Source organism: Pelodiscus sinensis, chromosome 3 (genome assembly GCF_049634645.1).
Source record: "Pelodiscus sinensis isolate JC-2024 chromosome 3, ASM4963464v1, whole genome shotgun sequence".
NCBI lineage: Eukaryota > Metazoa > Chordata > Testudines > Trionychidae > Pelodiscus > Pelodiscus sinensis.
The window spans coordinates 71,360,360-71,387,491 of record NC_134713.1 but is presented as its reverse complement, the minus strand read 5'-3'; the positions used below and the strand labels follow the sequence as shown (position 1 = coordinate 71,387,491).

General features: G+C 40.9%; 1 protein-coding gene across 2 annotated transcripts in view; it reads left to right on the top strand.

The window, feature by feature from the left end:
- Window positions 1–27,132, top strand: part of ASCC3 (activating signal cointegrator 1 complex subunit 3) — a 417,235-nt gene that overhangs the window by 336,957 nt on the left and 53,146 nt on the right. For both annotated transcript variants that reach the window (XM_006118439.2, XM_075923934.1), the window contains exons 34-36: window positions 1,822–1,947; window positions 16,104–16,215; window positions 16,642–16,776. In XM_006118439.2, coding sequence (XP_006118501.2) covers window positions 1,822–1,947; window positions 16,104–16,215; window positions 16,642–16,776 — 373 coding nt within the window. The remainder of the gene's footprint in view (window positions 1–1,821; window positions 1,948–16,103; window positions 16,216–16,641; window positions 16,777–27,132) is intronic.

The window sequence follows — 27,132 nt, the reverse complement described above, 5'->3', positions numbered from 1 at the left end:
GGCGGGAAGCAGAGCTGGAGGAGGATCGGGGGCCATGGGACTGGAGGGAAGGATGGGAGGGACAGAGGAAGGGGGGTGGCAGGAAGCAGACCTGGTGGGGGGGGGAGCAGCCATTGGCCACAGCTGGGGTCTGTCCAGCTGTGCACCCAGCAGGTGCTCCCTTTACTTGCCCCCACCCACCCCACCTGGCTTCTACACATGACCACAGGGCTCCCAAAGCCAGTCACGCTCCGCCTCCCAGTCTCTCCCCCGCCCCCGCTAGGCTTCCATCCAGCGCCCAGCCAGAAATTCACAAAATACCGGACATTGCGTGTGTCCGGTATTTTCTGAATTTTTCTACCGGACAGACGGTGCAAGTACCGGACTGTCCAGTAGAAAACCGGACACCTGGCCACCCTAGCTACAGTTCGTTTCGAAATATGACTTAAGATGACTGTGTTTTAGACGTAACTGTCAACTAATTGAGGTATAGCTCATTAGTATACGCAAGTTGCATCCCATTAATATTAGATTGTTGCTCTAACTGATAATGTTTGTGACATTACAAGAATATTTTCCCCCCATGGGGAAAATATATTTAGATTAAAAATTTTAAACTCTTTTAAAAAGGCGGTTTTGCTTTGTATAGACCCAGGCCTGTGAGTGATGGTTATGTACAATTCCTCAAAATACTATTGAGTATTTTGAGACCAGGGGTCTGTCCTGGGACCAATCCTATTCAATTTATTTATAAACGATCTGGTGAAAGGGGTAAACAGTGAGGTGGCAAAATTTGTAGATGATACTAAACTGCTCAAAGTAGTTAAGACCAAAGCAGACTATGAAGGGCTTCAAAACTAAACTAAGTGATTGGGCAACAAAATGGCAAATGACATTTTTAAGTTTGATAAATGTAAAGTAATGCACGTTGGAAAAAATAATCCCAACTATATATACAATATGATGGGGACTAATTTGACTACAACTACTCAGGAGAAAGATCTTGGAGTCATTGTGAAAACATCTACTCAGTGTACAGCGGCAGTCAAAAATGCGAACAGAATGTTAGGTATCATTTAAAAAGTGATCAAGAATAAGACAGATAATATCTTATCGCCTCTATAGCCAACCATGGTACGACCACATCTTGAATACTGCATACAGATGTGGTCGCCAAATCTCAAAAGAGATATATTGATATTGGAAAAGGTTCAGAGAAGGTTAAAAGAATGAGAATGGGTCTCATATGAATGGGTGCCATATAAAGAAAGATTAAAAAGATTTAAAAGACTAGGACTTTTTCAGATTGGAAAAGAGGAGAATAAAGGGGGATATGATAGAGGTCTATAAAATAATGACTGGTGTGGTAAAAGTGAATAAGGAACAGTTATTTAGTTATTTCCACAATATAAGAAGTAGGTGTCACCAAATGAAATTAATAGGCAACAGATTTAAAACAAACAAACTAAAGTTTTTCTTCACTCACCGCAATCAACCTGTGGAACTCCTTGCCAGAGGATGTTGTGAAGACTAGGACTTTAACAGGGTTCAAAAAAGAGTTAGACAGATTCATGGAGGTTAGGTCAATGAATGGCTGTTAACCAGAATGGGTAGGAGTGGTGTCCTTAGCTTCAGTTTGTTTGGAAATGGATGACTGGAGAAAGATCATGTGTTGATTACCTGTTGGGTTCACTCCCTCTGGGGCATCTGGCATTGGCCACTGTTGGCAGACGGGATACTGGGATGGATGGACCTTTGGTCTGACCCAATATGGCTGTTCTTATGTTCATATATTTATCTGTTGTAAAGTTAACTGATGCGTTTTTGTGTCATGCCCTTTAGCTTGTTGGAAGTGCTCTCTGATCACTTGAATGCTGAAATTGCTGCTGGAACTATTACTTCCAAGCAGGATGCAATGGATTATATTACCTGGACTTACTTCTTCCGTCGTCTTATCATGAACCCCAGGTGAGTGTAAAATGAAAAATAATATAACTGAGTTCCCTTTGTTTATAATTAGAATCCCAAATACTCAACATGTCTGACAGTCAGGCTAATACAGACTCCTTCCTAGGAAAGGAAGCCACATGCAAATTGTTCACATTTTTTCTGAAAATGAAAACATCTGTTGATAGATAACTGAGAGAACTTTCATTTCAGTACCAATTATAAAGACATATTGTTAAGAGGACCCAATCAAAATTGCTAAATCAATATCCATAAATTAAAATCCCAGATCATCAAATTGCTTTATATTAGGCACGTTAAAATGTGGTTATTTACGCACTGTGGGGGAGGCAGGCACTGGTGCTCACAGGGAGCTGGCTTTTAAGCTGGATCTCCACAAGCTGGAACCTCTGTCTCCCCTACCCCCCTAGTGTGCTGCCTCTCCCCAAACACCGGCTCCCACCTGTCCCCTCCCCATGATGCCGCCTCTGTGGGAGACAGCAGCACAGGGGAGGGGAGGGCAAGCAGCTCCATGGGAGCCAGCATGCACAAGGCAGCAGTGTGGTGGGGGGGAGCAGGCGTCTCCCCACAAACACCGGCTTGCTCATGCTCATCATTTAACTATGTACTCGGATACATGTTCGCATCTCTACTTTATATACAGTAGTTCTCTTCAGTGTTTTAATCCTGTTTTTGTTGATCATAGTGACATATTATGTATTGCTTCCTGTGGGCAATCTATCACCAGCTGAATTTCTTAATCACTTCTAGAATAACTACCAATGTGATATTTACCTTCTTTAGGGAAGATTGTTATGCAAACCATTGTGTGCTACTCTAATCATGTAGATCCGTCTTTGCTTCAACTTTGTTTTGGTGTACATTCACCAACCAAAATATCGTAGAGAACAAAGGATTAGTCCTTAGAATATTGCCATTTCTTAAATAACATCTGACTCCACTCTGAAAGGACCCCTACTATCTCAGTTAATCTACCCTGTTAAGAATCTGAAAGATTTTCCTCTTCTCTCCACATCATTTTGTGTTCCCCATACAATCCCATCCTAATCTCCCTCACAAAACCAGTCAGCAGGTATCCCTATTCCTTCCATTTCTGCATCCACTTGACTGTCCCCCATCCATACCACCACTGCATAGATCAGATTTATTTAATTTCTCTCTTACTGATCATCACCACCTGTTGAGAAAACTCTGAATTCTGTTTATGATATGTGCTGCTTTTCTGGTAAGATTATTCAGGGATTCTGACTCAAAACAGCAATTTGTCCTTGAAAATTAATGTTGAGTTATAACTTGACATAACTCTAACACAGGATCATAATATTCCTGAAACCACATAACAAATTCCATAGCACTTGGACCCATGGCAGCATTTTTAATTTGAATTTCTTATAAGCAGTTCACAAGTGGAAATAGCCAACTAATAAGTTGCCTTCACACCAAGTTTAGTTCTTAATTAGTTCCATATTTGCATCTAGGTCTTCATCCTGAATCTTTCTTAAGCAACCTTCACAAGTGCATTTTGGAAATGGAAAATACAAAAAGTCTTTTCTTGTGTGCGTGGTTTTGTGCTTATTTAGGCTGCTGAGATAAACTACATTGTGGATTTGCATGCACAAATGCTAATTCAGGGTAGTGAATTATCATAGAAGAACTTTATAAAGAAATGAATTTTAATACTGGATTTTCATGTTTAAATTATTTAATTAGTGGATGTTTTCTATCCATCAGTATCCTGCTCCAACACAAGTCTCCTTTGTAAAGAAGTTTCTTAAATACAATTTAGATCACATAGGTAGATGTAGATATAATGCAGTTATTATTTGAAAAATATGCAAACTCTCGAGGATTTAAAAAACATTTCTTATCTGAGGTTTATGTTGATGGGCTATGCTTCTGAAGCATTTCTCTAATGATGGTCCATGATAATGAAAACTTACATATCAAGTTATAACTCAACATTAACTCATGGACAAATTGCTACTTTGAGCCATAATCTCTGAATAATCTTGGCCAGGAGAACAGCATATGTGATAAACAAAATACAGTTTTCTGTACATGTGGTGATGAACAGTAAGAGGTTGCATCTAGACTGCAGGGTTTTTTCAGAAAAACGGCCATTTTTCCCAAAAAACTTCACTTATGCCCACACTGCTATTGTGTTCTTTTGATAGAAAATCGAAAATGCAAGGGTTTTCTCACATTGGTAAACTTCATTCTTCAAGGAAGAACGCCTTTTCCGAAAGAGCTCTTCCAAAAAGAGCTCTTTCAAAAGAAGAGGCCTCCAGGGTGGACACTCCATCCATACTAATCACAGCTCTGTAGTTCCTCTCTCCTGCCAGCTCTTAAAGCTTCAGGCACCCTGGACTAGCCTTGTGGCAGGAAGCCAGCCTTTCTGAGTGCTAAAGGCTTGCTCACCCATGGAACAGCCATAAGCCCCTCCAAGACTTCCCTGACTTGCACAGGGCTCCAAGGACCCATCCAGGGACAGCAAAAGCCAGGCACCTTCCTGATCCAGGGCAGAGATCCTGTCCCTCGTGGAGCTGTGCAGGGAGGAAGAAATGATGCAGGATCTCCACTACCCAAGGCAAAATACTGACATCTAGAGCCGGATGGCCCAGGCTCTGGCCCAGAGGGTGCACCACCCCTGTACCTTGGTGTAGGAGCTCCGGCAAGGGTACGCCCAGGCCAGGGAGCGCAGCTCTCACTCCGGGCAGGACCCCACTCCTGCCCCTACTACAAAGAGCTGCACCAGATCCTGAGGGGTGGGGAAGCCCTTTACCCACCTGTACTGGTGGACTCGGGCATGGAGACACCCATGCTCGCCCGCCCGGAGCTCCTTGAGGAGGATGACAATGATGATGAGGAACAACAGCTGCAGCAGGAGGACGACACTGGCAGCATCATCACCCTCAGCCTGCAGCCGGTACCTCAGGCCCTGGAGATCTCCCAGGCATCATCTGATGCCGGGGAGGGATCATCAGGTGAGCGCTCTCAATTTGTCATACACAGGACAGGGGAGACGGGCTCAGAGGGGATGGGGTGTGATTGTCGCTCAGCATGCTCGGCCTGGGCAGCGTGCTGCTGTCTGTGCATGTGCAGCGGCAGTGTGCACCACATTGTCTCTGGAGCCAGCCCCGGAGCACACATGGGCTGCTGCTCACGGGTGGGGGGGAAGCCCCACACACATCCAGCCCCTGGGAGGGACGTCCTCCTCCCACCAGCCAGAAGCAGGCTGGGCATAAGGGTGCGCGTAGACCCCCACATAGACCAAGGAGCGCATGCCTGCATGCGCGAGCCACAACCCGCTCCTGCAGACAGCGCTGCCAGGTGCAAGCCCCAGGGAGGGCCAGGCCACTCCAGGCCCGTCTCCCATCCATGGGATCCCACGGTGGCCGGACGATTTCCTGGCCTACTTGTCCATGGTGTGGGGAGGGAGAAGAGCAGTGACGCTACCTCAGGTCCCTAGTGAAGCAGGGCCTGCTGTGCAGCCCACACATGGCCTTGCTCTCGGGACATCACCATCCCCTGCACCAAGGACAGTTGCTCACTGCTCACAGAGGAGGGCACGGTCTCAGGGACAATGTCTGCGTGGATGACTCTCCCTCTTTTCCTCCACAGCCGGACCAGAGGGGCAATCCTCACCATCACAGGAAGCCCCCCGAAGCCAGGGGTGCCTTAAGTGCTGGAGGATCTATGAGGCCCTCATGAGAGCGCACGTTGCAGTCCTGCGTGACAAAGCAAACCCTGGCCCAAAAGGTCCACGATGACACTGAGTGGCACAATCGCATGTGGGGCCAGCTCGTGCAGCAGGCGAAAACGTGTGCCACCATCCAGGAAGTGCAGCACACCCGGCTCTGTTCCCACTCTAACTCTCCCCACTCCAGCACCTCCTGTCATGCCCATGCCACCTCTCCCTGCCCTCCCCCTGCCAGACCTGACTCCGTTCCATCCCCCTCTCCTGACCCTCCCCCGCCTCAGGCCCCGTCCAACCCCAAGTTTGTTGAGGTCCCCGGACCTGAGGTGACACTTGCAGCCACACCACATGCCACTCGCAGACCTGATCCCTCCCTCCCCCATCCAGGTTCTTAGCCCCCCATCTCTCCAGTTACTTTTTTTTTTTTAATATACAAAGTTTTCATTGTTCAACTCACAATCGTTTTTATTGATTGTACAGGGAAGGGGGGTAGGGATGGGTTGTGGTGGGAAAGGCATAGGAGGGCAAGGCACAGGCCCCCATTGGGGAGGTCCGGGGGAGAGTTACTAGGATCCTTCAGAAAAACTCTCCTTCAGGGCCTCCCAGATGCGCTCCCTCATCTGATGCGCCTGGCGGATGGCAGCTGTCCGCGTCTGTTCAAATGCCCCTCCCTCCCGGCAGGCCTCTACCCCCTTCCTACCCTGGGAGGAAGGCCTCCCCTGTGCTCTCCACAATGTTGTGGAGAACCCAACGTGCCACGACCACCTCGGGGATGCTGTGCTCCCTCACATCGAGGTGGGTCAGGAGGCACCTGAACCTGGCCATGAGGTGCCCGAAGGTGCATTCAACCTGCATCAGGGCCGGTTGAGGTGCGCGTTGAATTGTTCCCTGGTAGAGTCCAGGAGGCCAGTGTAAAGCTTAAATGAGCCAGGGCATGAGTGAGTAGGCCGCATCCCCAATGATGCACAGTGACATCTGTACATCCCCCACATGAAAGTCCCGTTGCGGGAAGAATGTGTCAGCCTTCAGCTTGTGGTAGAGGCTAGACTTCCTGAATATGCGAGCATAGTGTGCCCAGCCTGACCACCCAACAAAAATGTCCAGGAACTGTCCACGGTGGTCAATCAGGATCTGCAGCACCATGGAGAAATAGCCCTTCCTGTTAATGTACTCGGTGGCTTGAATCTGTTGTGTGGATCGGAATGTGGGTCCCATCAATCACTCTTCCGCAGTTCAGGAAGCCCAGGGCATCAAATCTGACCAAGATCAGGTCCAGGTCTCTCAGGCAGATGACTCTGTGCAGCAGGGTGGAGTTGATGGCCCACACAACCTGCGGAAGGAGACAAAGAAACACAAAAAACAGAGAATGAGAGGGAGTGCCTGGGCCCTTGGAGGGTGCCCGTCCCCCTCCTCCCTGCCTCAAACATCCCAGGAGCCACCCCCAAGAGTGCCTGACCTCCATGAGGAGGAACCCCAACGGTGGACTTCCCCACCCTGAATTGATGGCCTACTGACCGGTAGTTGTCCAGGGTGGCAAGCTTCCAGAGGGCAATAGCAACCCGCTTCTCCTGGGGGATGGCGGACCACAGGTAGGTGTCGCATCTCCAGAGGGCAGGGGCAAGCCAAGCCCACAGCTCCAAGAAGGTGGCCTTCCATATGCAGAAGTTGTTGAGCCACTGCTAGTCATCCCACTGCTCCATCACCAGCTGGTCCCACCAGTCGGAACTGGTGTCCAGCCTCCAGAATAGTCTCTCGACCATGGGGTGCAGGTGCAAGGGCCTTGCTCCCACATCCAGGCAGAGGGACTCACAGATGAGCTCTGAGTTGAGCTGGGGCAGGACCACCAAAACAGTCTGCTTAAACTGCTACAGAACCTGCAGCATGGCTGTGTGGGGCCATTGCATGCCCAGGGGCAGCCCTGGCTCCATGGCAAAAAAAAAAAAAAAAAAGCATGGCGTCCAGCAAAGCTGGGCAACCAGAGCACGCACTGAAGAAGCTTTGCTGTCACTTGGAGAGGTAGGCAAGCACACAGCAGAATTTGAGAAATGGCTGTCTTAGGGGGGTTCCCTGTAAGCATGCATCTCATGACCTAATGCCCTGGCTGAAGTGGTTCCGGGTGGCCTTTTATATGAGAGAGCATCCAATCAGTGTGGATGCTCTCTTTCAAAAAAGCTTCTCTCGAAAGAAGCTTGCAGTCTAGACGTACCCAGAGAGGTGAATAAACCTGACCAAGTGTTCTCTGTATGTAGTGCTGCTATGTGTGCAGGACAGTCAAGTGTCAGCCTTGATCAGTATTTCATTGAGAAACACCTTAGGAAAACCCGTGTGTGTCAGAAGGAGGACTCCAGATTCATTTAAGCCATACTTTTACATCTAAGCTTATCCAAATATAGTAATGGAAGGTATTGTGCCATAGAGGAGCTTCATTTTTGAATGACATAAAACAAAATCCTAAGTACATGCAATCCTTAAGGATCTAGTGTCACTTTCACATTAGTAGAAGTATTCTGGCTATATTCCCATTTTAATACTTACAGTATGTGCATGGTATCTGAATTTCCTCCTACAGTTTTCAGTTGGCTATAATATTCTTCATCACTTCCTAACATAAGCTCATTTGTAGCTTTCTTCTCTATTATGAAACAGCTAATGCTTTTCACCCAACATGTGTTTGCAGTGAAGTAATTTCTGCATGTGTGACGTGTTGAGTGCTTTGGTATTTTGGGGGATGAAAAGCATTATATAAATGCCCAGTGATGTCATTTTTCCCAAACGAACAGGCTTAACGTTTTTTATGCAAAACGCCTATGAAAATTTTCTTCAAAAAAATAAATTGTTGTCAGACAAAAAAAAACAACAACAAAGAAGTAACAAAAAAAAAGAAGAGGTCGCAGCACACCTGCGAGTTGTTCACGGAACACCAGTGTTCCCCCGAACATAGTTTAAGAAACACCGTAATAGACTTAAAATTCTCATTTGTTTGATTGCTTATTATTTTTAGTTACACATGTGCTAATGCTATGTAAACAAATTGAGAATCTGTCAAACTATACATGCAAAGTCTAATAATAAAATCATTAGTCTTACTGAAAACTAATGACTGTTTAAACCATATTAATTCTTTTTTGAGAGAAAAATAAAAATAAAAATAAAAATATTATTTTCATTTTAAGGATCCAGGTATCTGATACAGTTTAGCCTCTCTTTTCCATTGTTAAATAGGAATAAAAAATTGTCATGATATTCAAAATCTTAAAATAAATCCCCCAAAATGAACTATGAACTTTTCATTATTATTCTAATTTTGTGAGGCACCATCTCAATATTTCAGAATGCATCAAGTAGATACTAAGAAAATATTTCTGCAACAAATTTTAACTAATTTGTCATGCCTGATATAGCAATTTACTTTGTTATGCCATTGGAAATATATTAATTTCCCTGGTCTATTGAATTGTTGAATCCATATGTCCTGTTTTCTGTAAATTGCATTCCTAACTTTATTGATAAAATGAGTAATTGATTTGGAGGGTGGGCCTGTTGGCAGCTTTTATTGTTCACGGAATGCTGAACAGTAGTCACTTTCTTAAATAGATCATGAATAGGCCTTGATATGCATATGAGCAGGGCAGTCCAAATGAATATATCACAACATGTCCAGTTTCAGGTCCATTGTTTATTGTACTAAGAACATAGTAAATATTCTTAGTACATTTACTAATTTAGAAATGGTTCTAAATATTATAGGGATTTGAAATTTGTGTTTTGAGTTAAAGCTTTTGTCTTATTGCAAGCAGGTACTTTGCCATGCCAGGCAGTGTTTCTATATCAATATTTATTTATAGGGCTGTGGCCAGAGAGAATGAGATTGGCCAAGCATTCTGTTCTGTGGAAAAAAAATAATGTGAGATGAGACTCTCAGCTGGCAGGTTGGAGACCCAGACAGAAGACTACATCTCATTAGCAAGGAAAAGGGATCCTTGGCTTTGGATAAAATTAATGAACTCTGTCCATTCTATTAACGTTATGAAAGGATAGACTTCATTAGTTCAACTTTTACTTAAAAAGGGAGATGACTATTTGAAACATTTTTGAAAATCAAGCCCCAGTATTTTATGCTATACAATCAGAAAATAGAAGAGAGAGAAACTTACTACATGTGTGAAGCTAAGAAATATTAACTTTGCAGTTGGAACATAAACGTGATGACAGACTTTCTCTCCACATAGTTTCAAATTGAAGAGCAGTCTTTAAATCACTTCTCTTTATATAAACTTGAATGTTCAGTAATGACAGATTTTATTGTTGATTCATTCAAAGGTTGTCCTTAAAAAAAGATTTTCCATTTTGTGACAAGCATGGAAAATTTACCACAATGAAAGAATAATATAGCATAAATTATAGAAAATGGAATTGTCAGTCAATTACATGTTCTTATTAGAACACAATTTTACATTATATCTCACATATGCATTTTTTGCTCAATGATTGGCTAACTGTGTCTAACATAATTGTGGTTATTTCTCTTTCAAGAAGCAGATTCTAATATTAGACTGATAGTTATTAACTATTTAAAGTAGCATAATTTGCATAATCAAACCATAGTTATTTCTCAATGACCAAACAGCAAGTACGCAAAACTCTCAACTGTTAATCACTAATTCCTTCATGCTATTCCTCTATAAGCTCATTCTTCAAAGGGCATCTAAATTTCTGACACTTCTAACAGGCCTATCACAGCAGCTATCTCTAGAAAATGAATTCAGTGAGGATACAATACTTGTGTTTATGATATATCTAGTCCAGCGATTTATGACAATGGCCAAAAACAGATTTTTTTTTTTTTTTAGAGGCAGGTGTAATAAATGTCATATTGGGCAATTATTAAATGACCTATAAATAGACATTTTCTCTATCGCTGATTAGTTATTGACATGTGCTCCTAGAATGGGAAAGTTTGTTTTCTTTACAAATGCAGTATAATTCTCAATGCACTTATTCACAAAACTCCCTGATCTTTTTAAAATCCCACTAAATTCTTGCCCTCAATAATATTTTGTAGTAATGAGTTCCCCTGCATAATTTTGATCTGTGTGACTAAACATTTCCTTTCATCAGTTTTAAATTTGTTGCCTTTTAATTTCATTGGATGTTACTTTGTATTAATAGAAAAGTTAAGTAGAAAACCAGAATAGTCTTCCCCAGACAATTCATTGCTTTATGCAGCTCTTTCGTGGGTCCTCTCTTTCATCTCTTCCCTAAACCATGTAGAGCTTGTCTACACTTTGGAATTTTGCGCTGATGTAGCTGCACTAGGGCAACTCCGTAATATTGGTACATTTTTTTTAAATGGGTGACATTCACCAGAACAACTTATGCCAGTGTCAGTCAGGATAATTTACACTGGCAAAGTCATTTTTAAACCCAGATAGTGAATCTACACTAAAGGTTGCAATAGTAAACTTGACCAGTACAGAAATTCCCAGTGTGACTAGCCTTTTGCCTTTATCACCTTTCACTCTCATTTTACTTTAAGAAGGAATTGTTCTTAGTAGCTGAAGAACCTCAGAAGGTTAGGTTAAATAAAAAGAACTGAAGGGAAGACTCAAAAGTTCTGGGGCCCATGTTTATTGTGAATGGGAAGTTAAAGGGCAGTAGCAAATGAGCATACAGGAATTTATATTAATCCAAGTCCAGGGTAAGAGGATGGGACTACATTGCAGTATAATAATTAATACCCATAACCTGGAGTGATAGCCCATGTTAATAAACACCTGTTAATCTACTATGAGCTTTTGGCTCCTGTGTTTATTTACTTCAGGATATTGTTTTTATGTCATAAATATGAAGCACACTTGTGTTACTATTTAAGCAGGGAAACAAGAATTTATTCTTCCCAAATATCTTAGGAAGCACAGAAATATAACGTAACTAATACTTATTCCGGATTGTATCTGTAAATATAGTAGTTTTCATCACTACCAGCATGTTTTGATGCTGATCAGATTAACAGCATGTTTTGAGATTATGAAGTTGCTTGATTTAATTGCTAAACAAAAATTATACTGTATATCAGTTTAGCAAAACATTAGTTTCTGTTCAGTAGGTAGAGAAAGGTTGATATTGTTTATCAGAAACTTAGATGAGGAGGAATTTCTGCACTATAGTTTTGTTTGTTGCTCCTAAATCTTCACGTGCTTGGCATTTGCACAAGCATGCCTTATCTCCTCTTCCCCAATTTAATGTGAATGGTGATCTCTTCTCTGAGAGTTTTTAGACCACAGAATCTACAGATTGAGAAGCCAATTCACGTGATCCAGCTGTTCTTTAATGGACAATGCATCTGGGATTATAACAGAAAAATTAACTTTCTAAGCAACTTTGAAGCAGTGCCTCAGATTTACAGGTGTCCAGTGTTTCTGAATTTGTGTTAAAAACTCACTTATGCTGTGAAACTACTTGTGAAAGGCTGAATTAAGGCAGTAAACGTGCTGCCAAATTCCTTTCTCACCACTGAGAAAGTGGGACCTAATGTCTTGGGGTCCTCTGATGACACAATGCAAATCCAGAAAACAAGACCTAGAGTTCTTGCCATGGTATTATACAAAGGAATACAATAAAATAGATAGGTAACCTGCCAAAAGTAATTATATGAGTTTTCAGCCATAGAAATAGTAAGCAAATACAAAACAGTAATAAATAGACAAATGTACTCATACAAACTATAACTGGACACATTCTAATGATAACACATTAGCCCTACAGGGCTAATGAATCTGGGCAATTCCCTCCCCAATAAAACGTTTTGAAACCCAACCACTGTAAGGGGACTTCCCCAACACGATATACACCCATAAGCACTGTTGGGACATGTTTACAGTGCTCCTCCTAGCACTGATGTGCTCAATAGTATGGATTCAACTCAGACATCTCACTTCTAAGGACAGGATGAGAAAATGCCATTCCCAGTGAACCCATCTGGCTATGCAAGGCTTTACGCCAAGTGAAAGAACATGTGAAGATGACGACGAATGCCTGTCCCACATAAAGGGTATTCTGTTTTCAGAATTGTAAGTCTTAAAAATTAAGTCGTTAGTACCATATAACCTGAACATAAAAAACATGGCGCTGTAACAAATGACCTCACAGTACTGACAGTTATAGCGGGGCCATTTCAAGTCTGATGAAAAATTTCCTGGAGAGATCTCAGGTCAGATCTACATGAGTAAAACAGGAAACGATTGCCACTATCCACATTAAATCCAAAATGTTTTGTGTAACTTCATCTACATTTTATGTTGCTATACATCTCTTTATCATTCTCAACTGATGAAATTCCACACTTTCTTAGATTAGATAAATAAGTTCATGTTTCATGGTTTATTATTCTTGCTAAATTCTACTAGGCTTGCAGGGTTTAAATAATATTATTTTAAAAGACAATAAAAAGTTAGTTCCTTCAGTTTTGATTGTTTAAATTTTATGTACTTTGCACATTTTTATGTAACCTAGGGGTTTGTTATTGCTGTTTCCCAATAGACTACTAATGGAAGTTAGCCTGTCTAGCCCATGTGCTAGATGGTGTTAGTATAAAACTGTCTTTGACTTTCACACCTCTCAGGGGACGAGTAATTGTTGTGTTCAAACAGCCTGTAATTGTGATCCCGCTGGCTTTCTCAGTACGCTTCTGGCTATTAGAATCATTAAACAACTCAGCACCTGTTAACAGCATTGTAAATATTCAACCCTGCTTGTGTGCAGGTTGAGCCCAATATAGGAAAAGGCTTACAGAGCCCAGCCTCATAAATTAGAGCTTCTGACAAGTCAATTATTGTGAAACTGGGTTTCACAGTGAAATAAATGAAATGGTGTGCTGATAAAAAGATAGGCTGTCTGTTTATAGCAAAGGGAACATAATGACTAGATGATTCAATGCAGTGAGCATGAAACAGCATTGTTGTTTATTCTTTATCCTAATTAAATAGTTGGATAATATAGCTTCATAGCAGAACTGATGAAAAGTACAGTTTGTATACTGAACATACTAGTATGCAAATGGAGATCAGTATTTTATCCGCTGCACTCTTCAAAATATTGTGTAATCTCATTCATACAATCATTGTTCAAAACAAATAATGCTGCCTTTTCAGTTGAATGCCTATACTGTTTATGGGGATAAGCGTGCACTGAGTGACTGAGAAGTTCCCTTACATGTGGTTAATATTATATTTATTCTAATACAGATTCTAGTTAACAGATGTTAATGGTACTTCACTCAAGATCACAAATAATTTGAAGATACTCCTTTTCACAGATTTGCACTGGGCACTTAGAAGATTTTTCTTCCCTGTAACATTGCCAAAAGTGTAGACCTCGGCAAATTTAGAAAACTTCTAAAAAGATCTGCACAAATACTGTTTTATAGGGTTCTCAAAAGAAATCTGGGTGTCATGATTTCTGAAGCTGTGAAGAATAGCAAATTAGGCAAAAGAACGTATAAAACAGCAATAGTGACTAAGCTACAGTGAAGAATTTGGTAAGATTGAATACTAATATAGGGCCTGATCCTAAAAAAATAATTACATAGTGCTGCACGTAACTGCTCAGAAGAGAGGTTCAAAACACTGGTAGCTGCAGCATCTGTACTACTTTAACATATTTATGTTTATCACCAGTGGGGTAGCTGAATGGGTGATAGTAATGCTGGGAAATTTGAGGAAGAGTCCTAATGTTTCTAAAGCAAAAATGCGATTAAAAGAGCATCTTTATTTAACTGTTGCATCCATTTCAGTGTGCTATTTTTGAATGACTTTTTTTATTAAAATATAAGCACATCTAGTTACAGATTTGAGTTCACAGGAGCTCAGTGTGTCCCCTTTTTTCTTATGTCTTTGAATTATTGAACTTTTTCTATCTTAAAAATGTTTGAATTCTATTTCAAAATAGTGTTTAAACATTTAAAACCAAACTTCAAGAATATACTCATTTACTTTGCCAATTGTAGAGCCAATTCCTCACTTCATTTCCTGAGTGGTCATATGGGGCAATTTCATATGTCCTTATTCCAGTTTTATTCAGGTACAACTCCCATCAAAGTCACATTTGGTTTGTCTGTATAATAACCTGAGGTTTTGGCCCATCACAAAGTGTGTAGGAGTTGGTCCAAAATATTAATTAGCCTTTTATTATGCATAGTTATAGCAAAAGGTTCTAGCACATTTATAAATATCTTTCTTTAGTTCAAATAGCAAAAAAATAGTAATACTATATATATTACTATACAGTGTGATAAATGTACACTATGGTGTGTATTAAATAGTCCTATTGTAGAAAGCCTTTTTATTAATTTCAGTTTTGTGGAAATTAGGCTGGAAAATATAAAAACACTTCCTTCTCCATCATTTTACCCATTAAAAGAAACATATCCTTACCTGACTAATTAGTGCCTGTTTAAGCTTATAGCCACGTAAATTGGAAATCACTCCAGTTCACAAAATAAATTTTTTCATATTGCTTGATTTATCCTAAGCTGTTTAAAATGTTGTCTTTTCACATGTAGATATGAGCATTGTTTTAGCTATTCCCGGTCACCACATGCATCTTAAGATAAATTATTTTTGGTGGAGCTGGCCAGAAGAATAGAATGATTCTTGATAGCTTATGGGGAGAGGGAGGATAGGTAAAACTGCTAGAAAAGAAGCCAGCATGGTGACTGACTGGTTACCTAGGAATGTGGGGGTTTTAAATGTCAACTCGTGTAAGGACACATCCCTCTTCTCTACTGAGCAGGATCAGCAGCACCTCCTTCCCTATTCATGTGGTAAATACACCAGGTTATTGGCTATATCTGCTGCAGGCATTACACTAGGGGCAGGGAAGGAATTATCATTATAGTCTACCTTACCCCTCCTGTGACGGGGTGGTTGGTAAGGTCTCAGCAATGAATTCACTGGATGATTCTGGATGGAAAAGTTTGGGGGGGAGTTGGTTGACCCTCCCCCCAGTATTGTACAGTCCTAGCAATAAATCTGCAGAATGGAGGAACTTGGGTGGAAAAATAGGGGGAGCTAGTAAAGGCACACTCCTCTAGTTAATTATGGGAAAAAACAAGGGAGGATTTCCTGCACTGTATATGTTATCTGCTGGGTAGTCCCAGATATCTAATTATAAAGTTGTGGCCTGATTAAATCCATATTAGATATCTCCTCTCCTTCTTTCAGTATAGCCAGGCAATCCATTTAAGAGTTAGAGAAAAGGAGCATGGATTTCTCTTTCAGCTGTAAAGGGGGAAAATTCTACATTTAATTGCATGAGGAGTGTAGATTCTTGTTTCATCCACATTGCTTGTGCATGTTGTAAGACAGGAGCCTAGTTATATTCATAGTCTTTCTAGAAGGTGCATTTATTGTTAAATATTTATAGTGTGCTTATGTAATTAATCTGTTTTAAATTTATTTAGTTATTATAATTTAGACGATGTGAGCCATGACACCATGAATAAGTTCCTGTCAAACCTTGTTGAGAAATCTCTCCTTGACCTGGAATGTTCCTACTGTATTGAAATCGGGGAGGTAAGACTAATGTATACTTTCTTAAAAATCAGTCATTAAAAATACAATAAAGTTCATCTGTAATGCCAATCTGTTATTTTTCTCAGCAAAGTTTAATTTGTTTGTGTGTTGATTTAATTATCTAATTGTTACACACTTCCATAGATTTGCCCTGCAATAACCCAAAACTCCTGCAATGAGAGGACAATGGGAGACCAACTCCTGCTCATAGATCTTGAACTTTCATGTGTGTCTTCAGAAATAAAACCTCTCACAAGACTGGCTGTGCTGAGAACTGTCCAATGAAATTGGCAACTAGAATAGTGTCACGCTCTTGAACCATTTTGAAATTCCTTTTTCATCACCATGTATTTTAAAATGTAATCTTAAAATGTTTCTGCATGTTTTTTATACATTTCATGCTAAGCTTTCTTTCTCTTCTAATAGGATAACCGTAGCATTGAACCTCTGACATATGGCCGCATTGCTTCTTACTACTATTTGAAGCATCAGACTGTTAAGATGTTCAAGGAACGGTTGAAACCTGAATGCAGTATTGAAGAATTGCTCTCAGTCTTGGCAGTAAGTAGTAATTTTTTCTTTATCTTGACGTATATATTTCTTAAATCTAAAAGGCACAAATAACTTGTTGAACCAGTACATATGCATGCACATAAATAAGCGTTATTTAATAGCATTTCTACTCTTATCCTTGAAGTATTTAATGACTTTGATAGTCTTCAAAGTGTGGTAATTTTCCGTTGCCTCATGTTGAACTCTGTCACTTACCTCCTTAGCTGAATGTTAGAGAGAAATGTACAAGACACCGTAGCTAGATGTCTATCTTATCTGATGATAAAGACAAACCCCAGACTGACTAAGAGTATATTGAAGACTTTCACATGAGCAGGAATAAGGGGCAGCTGCCCCATGGCCTAGTGATGTAAAAGAGCCAAGTGCTCCCAGCCACCCCCTCCACTGCTACCTTGGCAGAAGCTGCAACCCCAGACCCTTTAAATTACTGCTGGAGCCCCCAGTGGCATGCATCCTGCAGCCCCGACAGTGATGAAAGGCTGGCTAGCTAGGGGGAGGCTTCAACATGTCAAGAAGGGTACATAACCTTCGTAGGGTACATAACCACAGGTTTCAGGTATATGTTCACTCATCTAAGCTGTGCCTCACAGTCTACAGTGCTATTTACATGTGTGCTAGCGGGGTGCAGAGCGTATGTACACTTAGTTACCTTCTCTCTCAAATAGGCAAACTTTTAAAATCTCTCTTCATATGAAATTCTTGTCATGTCTCTAATCATTGTCATTGTCCTTCTTTGGCCTTTTATTTCTGACACACATTGTATTTACTAAGGAACCCAGAAAAGTATTCAGATGAGAACATATCTTAGATTTACAATTTAAGATAATATTTACATTATTACTGTTGCTATTATTTATTTATTTATTTATTTATTATATCTCCCTTTCTTAATGCAGGCTGACATTTTGTTTGTTTTTTGCCACTGTTGGGCACAAAGCTGTCCATAGTGTTGCCCATATGTTTTTCCTGAATGATTACAATTAACATAGAATCCATCATTATTTAAATTTCTCCTCCGTATGTGCATCATCTTGTACTTATCTAGACTGGACTTCATTTAACATTGTTAGCCAGTTGTGTGTCAGCCTTCAAACTTTGGAAAATTTCAGACCCAAACTTTTTGGCTGATGCCCATTCCTACATATGATTTTTGCTAACAATACAAGAGACTACAAAAATATCTGTTTGCATTTTAAAAGCTAATGAGACTAAAAATAAAATCAAACAAGATCCTAATTCTTTGATATATAAACTTGAAAAGATAAAACTGAGGAAAGGAAGTGTGGAATCCTTATTATTTTAATAATGAAAAAACTTTATAGTCTACAGTTTTGCTTATTTTCATGCAGATGTTGATTTTCTTAATTACTAGTTAAACTATTATTTCATCATTCTTTATCAAAGGTGTAAAATTAGTTTTTCACAATCAGATGCTGTCTTGAAAAGATTAGGCATTTTTAAAAAATTATCACCAAGTTTTTTTCAACACTGAATTAATGAGCTCTATAATTAAAGCAGTCACTTCACACCGCTATTGTTAACAAATAACATTACATCTGTCTTGCTCCATTGATGACCTCTTTCTACTTATTGAAACATTTAGCAGTTTTGGCACTAGGGAGTTACATGGCATGGGGTAAGTAGTCTAATTAGATGTAAGTGAAAATCCTAGGGGAAAAGGATATTTAAAAAGTAATTTGAAGAATCTTTTAATGATGCTGGCACTGAAAGCAGTAGCCTATAGTAAAAAAGGCATGTCAACATTGCAAAACATGATTATAATTTTAACTGTTCTGCTTATGTGACTTTTTAAAATTTTGACTTCCTTTGAATACATGAATTAAAGATAATTTAAACTCTGTTAAAATGTGTCCGCAAAAGTCTATAGCTTTGAAGTATGTCTTTTTTATTCATTATTTTTCAGCCCTACAAACTTTAGAAAGATTAATTCTTTTGAGCGAAATGCAGCAGTCACATGTGGTGACATGGTGCAATGTAGCCATCAACCATCATTGGTATAATTGCAGTCTGGGGAAGCAGAAGTGTGACATTGTAAGAGGGAAAGAAATCAACATGAAGGTTTAGGATGTAATTTACACTGATTCATGACAAATTACCAACATGTAATTTACACAGACACTTGTTACCTAGGTGAGGTGCTTTGGCCTGTTTTATTCAGGAGGTCAAATTGGGTGACTTCTGGCCTCTAAATCAGTGATTCCACTAATGGTATTTTAAGAACTCCATTTGCCACAATTCAATATTCCATGCGTATGATGACCATTCTGAATTATACACCTAGATACCTGCAAATTATCTCGTGGTAAACTGGTTCTGGTCCTCTGAATTCATAGCATTAATAGTGTCTCTTCTCTCAAAATAGAAAGTGATTGGAAAAAGCAAGATTTTCTTCAACTTCCTTCCCTGTGACCAAAGCAATTGCTTTCCTGTGAGCCCTACACTCCATGCTCATGCCCTATTTTTGGTCATCTTCTGGGTTTCATAACATAAGAATGTCATATTGGGTCTGTCCATCTCAATATCCAGTCATCCAATAATGGGCATGGGGCATCCTTCAGAGGGAATGAACAGAACGGGTCAATTATTGAGCAATCAATTCCCAGGCATCCAGTCCCAGCTTCTAGTTTTCAGAGATGTAGGAACATTCAAAGCATCTGGATGGGGTTGTCACTAACCATCTTGGCTAATAGCTTATCCTTCAAGAACATTTTTTGATTATTTTAAACTTCATTTCTTCTTTTGGCCTTCACAGTATCTCCTGGCAATTAATTCCACAGGTTAACTGTGCATTTTTTTGTGTGTGTAGAAGTACTTTCTTATGGGTTTTTTTTTTTTGAAACCTTGTACCTATTAATTTCATTAGATGATCTCCAATTCTTGTCTATGTGAAGAATTAACTGTCATTTCCCTATTCCCTTTCTCTGTACTATTCATGAATGCATAGACCTTTATCATATCTCCCTTACTATCTTAGCAAATGGACATAGGATTTATCTTTCTGCAAAGACTTCAGAGGTATTTATACTACATACAGTAAAACTCCATTAGTCCGGCATCCAATGCTCTGGGACTCCTGATGGTCCGGCACCATCAGGAACCCGGAAGTGCTGGGGCAGCCGGACAGGCTTCCCCCATTCAGCTGCTGCTGAAACTGACCAGCAGCTGAATCGGGGAAGCCGGGAGAAGAGCAACTGGGGTGCTGCCGGGTTGGTCTCATAGCGCTGCCCCTCAGGGCTGCGGGACCACCCCAGCTGCTCTTGGGGACGCCTGGGGCAGAGCAGCTGGAGTGCTGCCAGGTTGGTCCCGCAGCGCCAAAGGACGGCACTGCGGGACCAACCCAGCAGGACCCCAGCTGCTCTACTCCAGGGGTCCCGATTCAGCCGCTGTTGAAACAGAACAGCGGCTGATTCCAGGAAGCCCGGGGCAGAGCTGCTCTGCCCCGGGCTTCCTGGAATCAGCCGCTGATCTGTTTCATCAGCGCTTGACTTGGGGACCCCTGGGGCAGAGCAGCTGGGGTGCTGCCGGGTTGGTCCCGCAGCACCGAGGGGTGGCGCTAAGGGACCAACCCAGCAGCACCCCAGCTGCTTTGCCCCAGGTGTCGGGATTCAGCCACTGCGGGACCAACCCGGCAGGACCCCAGCTGCTCTGCCCCAGGGGTCCCCGATTCAGCTGCTGCTGAAACAGATCAGCGGCTGATTCCAGGAAGCCCCGGGCAGAGCAGCTGGGGTCCTGCCGGGCAGAGCAGCCTGGGGCAGAGCAGCTGGGGTCCTGCCGGGTTGGTCCCGCAGCGCCGAGGGGCAGCAGCGCTACAGGACCAACCGGGCAGTACCCCAGCTGCTCTGTCCCAGGCGTCCCCAAGAGCAGCTGGAGTGCTGCTGGGTTGGTGCCGTAGCGCCGCCCCTCGGCGCTGCGGGACCAACCCGGCAGCACCCCAGCTGCTCTATTGCAGGCATCCCCGATTCAGCTGCTGCTGAAACTGACCAGCAGCGGCTGAATCAGGGACGCCTGGGGCAGAGCCAGACTATCGTAAGGGGGGGGCTATGAGGGACCTGGGGTGGCATCCCCTCTCACCCCACTCCAGACCCCTCATAGCCCCCCCTTCTGATAGTCCGGCATATCTAATAATCCGGCACCCCCTAGGTCCTAAAGGTGCCAGATTATCGGAAGTTTACTGTACTTTGAAAAAAAATGACAGTATCTTCCCATCTTCTATCTTAGGGGTGAGGAACCTTTTTAGGGTTGGGAGCTGCTGATCCGCTTAAAAATTAGTCGGAGTCCACACATAAATGAGAAGCAAAAAAAAAACCAACCCCAACCTTCACTGATGTGGTCCCTGACTGAGAAAAAGAAAAACACTCCCCGCATTCTCCTCACACACCAGAGCCTGGGGGGGGCCAAGGCTAGTAGATTTTGTGTGCTCCAGCTCTGTGGGAGAGTGGCAAAGGGCTGGAAGGCTAGTGCAGGGTCCTCAATGCTAGTGGGGGAGCCCCAAGCCTCAGGGGCTGGATTCAAGCAAGCTAAGGGCCAAATGTAGCCCCTGGGCCTTACGTTCCCCACCCCTGTTCTACCTCCTTTGCTTAGCTGCCTGTCATGTTGTTTTTATTTCTGTTTTTCTGTGTTTTCCCCACAAGAGGGAGCACATTGGGTTCTCTGTGATTATTCCTATATCTTAAATGAAGGCTTGGAAGAATTAGGATTTTGTTGGTAAATATTAGTGAAGTGAATTTCAGGATGCATGTGTGCACACATGCACATGCATGCACACACACACACACACACACACACACACACACACACACACAGACAAAAAATATTTCTAATGGTGGTAATAAAAATTCATAGATAGGCAGATTTTTTTAAAAAAATGCCAGTTTAGAACTTATTAGAATTTGATATAAGGATATTTACTTTGTATATTTTGGCATGTTTTAATCTCAGCATCAACTGTCATTAAGTAATTATTGTCTGGGTTCCCCAATGTCTAACTCTCCCCATAATTTCCTGCATCTGTAAAAATCTAAAGCTTTAAAATAAACATTAATATTATTTGTCAAAATTATTCTAAAAAATTAAAATCTACTAAGCAAATGTAAATCTTATGCAGGGCATGCTTTTTCTTTCTACTTTTTACCTGGAGGTTTATAATCCTGAAAGAGTGCAATAGTGGTTAGAACTATGCTGTAATTGTGGAGATGTACCCCCTTCTTCCCAGGATTTAAGCATCAGTTTATACTCCAAGTGCACACATATCCAGCCCCTGTCTCTGAAGTCTGGCAATATGCTGCTGTTGTAGTTTGTCTTGGATTACCCCTCTTGGAATTAGGCAGCAATTGGGCACTGCTGTGGTACCAAATGGGGTGAGCTAGTGAGATAACTATTATGCTTTCTGGCATTTAAGTACCAAAAATACGTGAGAAGTCAATTAAAACAGAAAAGGTCTATGATCACCTCTCCCTGTTTCAACAACTGTTATGACTTTCTTTTTTAGGGTTTATTTCACTGCCATTCTTTATACGCTATATGTCACCATTAGTGCATGTCTATGGCAATCTTATTCTAGTCATAATTAAGCACTTGTGAGCTTATGCAAGCTTGCATTAGAACAGAGTACATTTTCATTGTAGAACTGGAACCTTACTCTATCAATATGTAAGTTATTACCACCCATACCCTGTTTTTAAGCAAGAAATTTCTGAAGTGGTTTCACTTAGTTGGGAGGAAAGAAAAAATTAATGAATTGTGAAATAATTTTCTACAGAAATTTAGACAATTTTTTGTTTTATGTTCTCCACAAGATGTCAATAAAACATTATTGGTCCCACCATGTTGTTAACAAGTAAAAATGTGTGAGGCATTAAGAATTTAAGGTAATTTTATTAAATTATTTTTGCTGCTTTTCTCTGTTCTCTGAACCTATTTATGAAAAAACAGATCACTTCTACAAAACAGGGTAGGTTCTAAGATAGGTTCTAAGAGATGGTTAATTTCAAGAGAAGGTACTATTTTAAATTTTTTATGGACATAAATCTAAAACTGACTGTTTTCAACAGGTTGTTCTTTCTAAGAATGGATTTTGGTGTAGGGAATGTTGATTACATACGCTTTGCCACTCAAGCTTCATTTCATATGAAATAGCTATCAGTCATGTTAGACCCTAATCCTGCAAAGGTTTATGAATAGCTTGATTCATATACTGGAAGTTAGTGCCAATAACTTCAATTGAACTACTCACAGCACATAAAGTTAAGCACAAGCATAAGCTTTTGCAGGATCAGGGCCTTAATTTGTATATATCATGTTCTGTTTAGTTGTTGACCTATACAGGTCCATTTGTAGACTCATTTTTTAATTTGTAATTGTAGGATTTTTTCCCTAAAGAGCATAACAATCAAATGATTAATAATTAAGGATATGGTTTTGTCATGAACATCAGTGGGGAGAGTATGCATCTCCTATCTTCCTTCAAGATGGATTGTGGAGTGCTGACACTGTGGTTACAGTTTACCTGACCGTCTTGGGCCTCTCAACAGTGCAGTCCAATGGCCGGAGTCAAAATAGTGGCCCTTGGGTTCTGGACTGGCCTGAGACAATATAGCCACTCACCTAATGTCTAGAGTCAATGTAAAGATCCTCAAGCTCAGGACTAAGTGCCCTAATGGCTAGAATCAATAGAATGACTCTTTAATGCAGGGCAGTGTGGCCTAGTGGCCAGAGTCAATATATCAGAGCTTTAGTGCAGGGCCTCACAACCAAATAGCCTCATCTGAGGGCCATCACCGAAGTGGGTAATGGTCAGGTATGGGGCTTCAGGCCCACCTCACTCCACTAGGCCCCAGCCAGGGCCCTAAGAGTGGTGGAATGGTCTGCCACTTGGTCAGCGAGGAATCCAGCTACAACATGCTGATCCTATAGTATTGGAAGATACCATTCACTCCACATGGCTGGGTCATTTCCCATTGGGTTTCTTGAAGCTGTAGTCAATATGATATCTGGATCTCCAGGCTGCTTTGTGAGGTAATTCCCTTGAACTTTGACTCTATCATGTCACCTATAGGCAAGAAGTCTCTGGTCTGTGTCTCAGGATCTCTGAGTCCCACAGGCAATGACTGTAATGGCTTCTGGACTGGAGCTTCCACTGAGCATCCTTCCTCCTTGGTGGTCAGTCAAGACTGAAATGGCTCCAAATTGAGTGGTGGTGTGAGTTAACGTATTGGGTTTGAATGTCACTCAAATCTGGCCCGCTAGTCCTCCATCAGGTGGACCTATCAAACCTAAGTGATGCTGCACCCCCCTTTTACTAGGTCATAATGCCTGGAGGGGGAAGCTGGGCCCAGGACAGAAGCCCCCCATGGGATGAGGATGGTCTAGGCTTGTTCTCCAAACCCCTCATCCCACCAAAACCTGCAGGCTTCCTGCTTCCCCCTTTCTATGGCATCTTTACTGTTTTCTCATACCTCTGCTGTGAAATTTATTAAAAATGTCTGAGACAAAATCAAAGGCCTAATATGCAATGTGTGCAATAATATGTAGCAAATGGGGGAGATAATACAATAAAACAATATTGATTTCTTATATATATCAAACTTTATGCACGTCTTTTAGTTCCTGTTCTACAATGATAAATCAGAATTCAGATGACAAAAAGTTAAGAATTCTAAACATAGGAACTGCAAACAATAAATTTTCAGCATTCATAATGGACAATGCTATGCACACAAGCTGTATATTTTTACTAAATTTCACAAAGAAAATTTATTGGAGGCCATTTCAACAAGCAAAAACAATATATTATGCAATGGTCAAACAAAATGACTGCTTTTTGCATTGAAGCATACATGTTATATTGCGTGCTACAGGTGAAATTTGATCATCAAAATGAAATTTTGCAGTACAAAATCATTTTTAAAATCCACGTTTTTATACATAAGTAGAACCATTTTTAATGTGGTTTGGCCACTTGTGACTATTTTGACCATTAAAACTGCTTATTTATGCAAAAGAACCTATCTTCACTGTTATACTGTCCATTGTTGGTCTGTCCTTTCATCTGTTGCATGTTGTCATTATCCTAAACAGTGAGCTCCCTGACTCTCATCTTTGTTTTACTCAGTTGTGCAATGAAGACCTCATGCACTACCCTAATGTAAATACATGTAATTACTTACAAGAAAGTAACACAAAACACTGTAATTTCTATATTTTGTGGTTTTCATAGCTGATTGCCAATTTCTAGCTCAGCCCTAGTAACATATAACTTTGTAGCTGAAAACTGAGTTAATTCATAAATGAGAATTACCTTGTTTTTCTCTAGTTCCAGTGGATGAAGCAGCTTGGAATACAGCTCATTCTGTAGTACTTGTACATAGTCATTTTTCCAAACAAGAGGGCATAGTGAATTTTTCGCTACAGGCATTCTAGTCTGATGACCTCAATTCTGAGTGTCTCCCCAGACATAAGTAATACCATCATTGTTTGATTTTTAGTTCTGGAGCGAACTTTAAACTAAAAACACCTGGTGCTGCCTGCCTTCCCAGTAAAGCACAATCAGTAGGTAAATCAAAATGACAATGCCCACCACTCATGGCTGGCTGGTTGTGGCACATCTTTTTTTTCTTACAGCACAAGGCGAGAACTAAGTTAAAAAGCAGAAGAAGAAATCTGACATTTGAGAAATAAAACATGAGCCCCATTACTTCGGTAGACACTCATGCTTTCATCTATGACAAAAAAAATTTCCCTTCTATTACAATCATGTTTTTCCATATCTGTTTCTGTTCGTCAGTTAAAAACACTAGAACAAATGTGCAAGCAAAGTTTTTTTTATTCTTTATTTAGTTATCTATTTAAAATATTTTTACCCCACCTCTCTATTTAAAATATTCAAGATAGCTGTCAGAATTTTAAAACATAGTATATAAAAAAGTAAAATAAAATATTGAATGCATTTTGCATCAAATTCTATAAAATAAGTATATTGACAAACACTAGTGAAAGCAATGTCAAGCATCAACAAGTACAATTCAATGTTAAGAAATCCTTTGAACTACCCAGTTTGTAATTAAATTTGATGGGGCTTTCCATTTGTTTGTTTATTAATTAATTCCTCATTATCTGTCATTGAACAAATATGGCCAGCTAATTCACTCCTTTGCACAGCTAAAAGAGATGCAGATGAGATGAAAAATGGAGCACATTGGTTTACCATTTTTTCCTCGGGGCTGGCAAGATGTGGCCCAGTGGCTGGATCTGGCCCACCTAACACTATGATGCAGACCACAGACTTGATATGGCTGCTTATATCCTGCTGCCAGTGCAACAGAATTTCCAGGTGGTGGCTCAGGCAGAAGAATCTATTTAAACGGCTCATGGCTCCCAGTTGGAGTGCTATCTCAGAAGCGCCTGGAACCGCAAGCATTTTAAATAGCCACACAGTAACCTGGGTGCCTGCCCAGGCAATGTGGTAGCAGTGGGGCTTGGAGCTTTGCTCTGTATTTCTTTCAGAGTCTCTGGCCCTAGACACCTCCACCCCTTCTGCTCCAGCCATGCCCCTTCCACGGGATAGAGCTGGCCAGTGACCAGTACCAAAATTCATGAATTGGCCTCTCTGCGAAAATTATTGCCCACCCCTGGTATCTGTGGACTTGTAGCCAGACACACAGATTTCTCTCTTTCTCTCTCCTTTTTTACTTTTATGCTTAAAACAAAAATGTAGCCCTCTTAAAGCCACTGGATTTAAATACCAAAGAAACACTTTAGGTAAATGAATATCTTGAGGCCTGATCCAAAGCCCATTAAGTCAATAGGATTATCTCCATTATCTTCAACAGGCACTGAAGAAAAACCTTAAAACAACTTAAATTTGCTGAATTCAAACTAAAATTAAACCCACGGAACCTATTACATTTTTTGTTTACAGTGAAAAGTTTGTACTATATGCTTCCTAGTGACTAGACAAAAGACTGAAAAAGGGATAAATGCTCCCCATGACTATAGCATAATTTAATTTAATTTAATTTTTTTGTTTTTATTATAGTCTAATGATAAGAAAAAAATCTCATGAAAGGGAATATATACATCATTTTGTTAAATTGCTATACAGTCTCATTGCTATGTGAAAATCACGGTTCAATTTCAGTTTGTTCATTAAAATAGTAATGTACGTACAATCTCAGTGGAAGTAACATACAGAATGTTTCATTGTATGGCTCTGAGTTTTAATCTTCTAGGCCATCCGGGTCAATCATTTTATTTCAGTAGCTTGTGATAATAGAGTCTTTCTTTCTTTCTTTCTTTCTTTCTTTCTTTCTTTCTTTCTTTCTTTCT